This window comes from Microtus ochrogaster, unplaced genomic scaffold (genome assembly GCF_000317375.1).
Source record: "Microtus ochrogaster isolate Prairie Vole_2 unplaced genomic scaffold, MicOch1.0 UNK6, whole genome shotgun sequence".
Taxonomy (NCBI): Eukaryota; Metazoa; Chordata; class Mammalia; order Rodentia; family Cricetidae; genus Microtus; species Microtus ochrogaster.
In genome coordinates, this window is record NW_004949104.1 from 11,555,975 (window position 1) to 11,559,128 (window position 3,154).

General features: G+C 41.1%; 1 protein-coding gene across 5 annotated transcripts in view; it reads right to left on the bottom strand.

The window, feature by feature from the left end:
• Window positions 1–3,154, bottom strand: part of Mtmr3 (myotubularin related protein 3) — a 125,360-nt gene that overhangs the window by 28,780 nt on the left and 93,426 nt on the right. For all 5 annotated transcript variants that reach the window (XM_013353387.2, XM_013353389.2, XM_005366138.3 and 2 more), the window contains exon 8: window positions 2,349–2,445. In XM_013353387.2, the coding sequence (XP_013208841.1) occupies window positions 2,349–2,445 (97 nt within the window). The remainder of the gene's footprint in view (window positions 1–2,348; window positions 2,446–3,154) is intronic.

A 3,154-nucleotide genomic window follows, 5' to 3' on the forward strand; every position in this document is an offset into this window, starting at 1 on the left:
CACACACACACACACACACACACACACACTTTAAAACAAAAGGGTATATAAATTCACAAACTATCCGTGCTATCTAGTTTTCATGTCAACTTGACACAAGCTAGAGTTGTGTGGGAAGAAGGAAACTTAAGAAAATTCCTCCATAGGATTGGCCCATTGGCATATACTTGATTGATGACTGATGTGGGAGGGCCCACTGTGGCTAGTGCCACCCCTGGGAAGGTGATCCTGGATGAATGGTACAGAAATCAGTTGAGCAAGCCATGGAGAGTAAGCTAGTAAGCAAACAGTACTTCTCCATGGCCTCTGCTTCTGTTCCTGTCCCCAGGTTCCTACCCTGAGAACACCCCCTGACTTCATTTGATGAGGGCTGAGATATGAAAATGTAAGCAAAAAAAAAACCCCTTCCTCTTGAAGTTGCTTTTTGGTCATGGTGTTTTCAGCAATAGAAATCCTACCTAACACAACATCACCTTCATCACCCTCTCTTACTCTACCCTATGCGTTATTACAAGATTAGGACTTAGGAGTTTTCATCACTCTACACTACAGCTCTTTCTTTCCTGCTCTCATTTTCAGAAGATAAAGAATCATATGTTTAAAAGTCACTGAACCAGGAAGATGGCTATGGTTGAGAAAAGCTACACGAACTTCCTAACATCCATTCAAGCTTGTTTTTTGTTTGTTTGTTATGTTTTCCTAGACAGGGTTTCTCTGTACAGTCCTGGTTATCCTTGAACTCATAGATCCACTTTGTCTCTGCCTCCCAAGTGCTGGGATTAAAGGCATGTGCCTCCATTCAAGCTCTTGCCAGTGACTATGGCAACTACTCTAATATCTCATCTTGTTCTTTTCATTTTGTTTTAGGTTCAATACTAGACCTGGACCTCATTCTTTGGCAGTAGGATGACTGTTTCACAGTGCTGGAGACTAACTTACTCATAGGAATCAGTGATTGTTTGTGCACAGTCTAGCAGACCCCACCCCTCTTTCTGAGTCACTGTAGGTAAGCAGCTCCAGGGTAGGGAAAGAGGGTTCCACTCAGCAAAGCCTATGTAGCCTCAGATTCCTATGGTTTTTCTCTACTCCAGTTTGCCTCTGAGAGCAGCTCCATGTGAATGAAGCACTTGTACCTTTGTAACCCCAGGTTCTTAACTTTTTGGCTAGGCCCACATGAAGAGCTGCAGTAAGTGGTAGGTTTTCCAGTTAAAATTGGCCAAGCACAAATAGACCAAGAAAATTACTATTATAATTTGAGGTAACTGAAAAGATCAAAGGATGATTAGTGCCGAAAAGAAACTTATAAGAAGAGATTCATTTCAGTCTCCTGGACAGTTAGTTTACAGAAACTAAGACTGACAAAAATCACAGTATTTAGCCATCTTTTCTCTAAGCATTTACATGTTTTAAGGGAACAGGTAATGGATGAACATTTAATAATATTTATTTAGTATTTAATGGTTAAATACTCAAAGCTGTGAAATTTTTTTTTAATATTTAATTTATTTATTATGTATACCATATTCTTTCTACATGTATGCCTGCAGGCCAGAAGAGGGCACCGGACCTCATTACAGATGGTTGTGAGCCACCATGTGGTTGCCGGGAATTGAACTCAGGACCTTTGGAAGAACAAGCAATGCTCTTAACCGCTGAGCCATCTCTCCAGCCCCAAAGCTGTGAAATTTTGCCATTAAGATTAGAAATGAGGGATTAGGGCTATTCCTCAGGAGGAAAGTGCTTGCTGTGTTATCATGAGTACCCAAGTTCATTTCCCCAGGGCCCATGTAAAAGGCTGGGTATGGTGTCTTATGTTTATAATCCTAGCACTGGGGAGGTAGAGACAGAAGGTTCCTTAGAGTTTGTTGGTTAGCTAGTCTTGCTGAAGTGACAAGCTCCAGGTTCAGTGAGAGACCCTATCTCAAAAAATGTGACAGGTGATAAAAGAAGACACTTAACACTGGCTAGCCTCTGGCCTCCACCCAAACCTACACAGATGCATGTACACGCACATATTTGGAGTGTCTGTCCTTCCTTTTAAGATCACTGATCCTATCTCTAACATAGCACCAAAGTGGTGATGAAAACACTACTGCCCACCATAAGCACAGTATCATCTAGACGTGCATGTCGAAGGAAAAATGGAGGAGTGCAGGGGTTAAAGGAAGGTTCCAGGATCTTATTAACTAAGGATCATTTCCCACTCCAGGAATATTAAACAAAAGATTCCAAAAGAACTCTAAAGAACATGAATTTAGAGCTAATAAACTAAATTCCATTTCAAAGTACCTACGTTCAATGTTCTGCCACCTGAGAACTGGGGCTCTACAAATATCCATGTGACTCACTTGTATTTCTCATTGATGTTGGAAATCCTCCAGGCGTTGTTCATATCAAAACCCATCCGCTCCACTTCATTCTTAAACCTTGATGTTACATGCTCCCCTAGAAACAGAGAGAGACAGCAGAAACAAAGAAATAAATAAAAATTTTCAAAATGGAAAAATGATGTGGGACCATGGTCTATATTCTGCCAATTACATTGTAAATAAACAATGATTGGCCAGTAGCCAGGCAGAAAGCATAGGCGGGACAACCAGACAGGAAGTAGAGGTGGGTCAATGAGAACAGGAGAATTCTGGGAAGAGGATGCAGTCCTGTCCATCCACAGAAGAAGCAAGATGTGACTGCCTTGCTGAAAAAGGTACTGAGCCATGTGACTAACATAGACAAGAATAATGGTCTAATATAAGTTATAAGAGTTAACAAGAAGCCTGAGCTAATGAGCCAATCAGTTTATAGTTAATGTAGATCTCTGTGTGATTTCTTTGGGACTTAACGATTGCAGGGAACCAGGCAGGACAGAAACCTCCATAAACAGAAAAACAAAACCACTACTACTTTGCTCTGTTCTATTTACATTGTTGTAAAGGCAGGAATGTATACATAAATACCATATATTTAGCTTTATTTGAAAAAGTAAGCAGAAAGGGCTGGAGAGATGGCTCAGTGGTTAAGAGCATTGCCTGCTCTTCCAAAGGTCCTGAGTTCAATTCCCAGCAACCACGTGGTGGCTCACAACCATCTGTAACAAGGTCGTGCCCTCTTCTGGCCTTCGGCATACACATAGATAGACTATTGTATACATAATAAA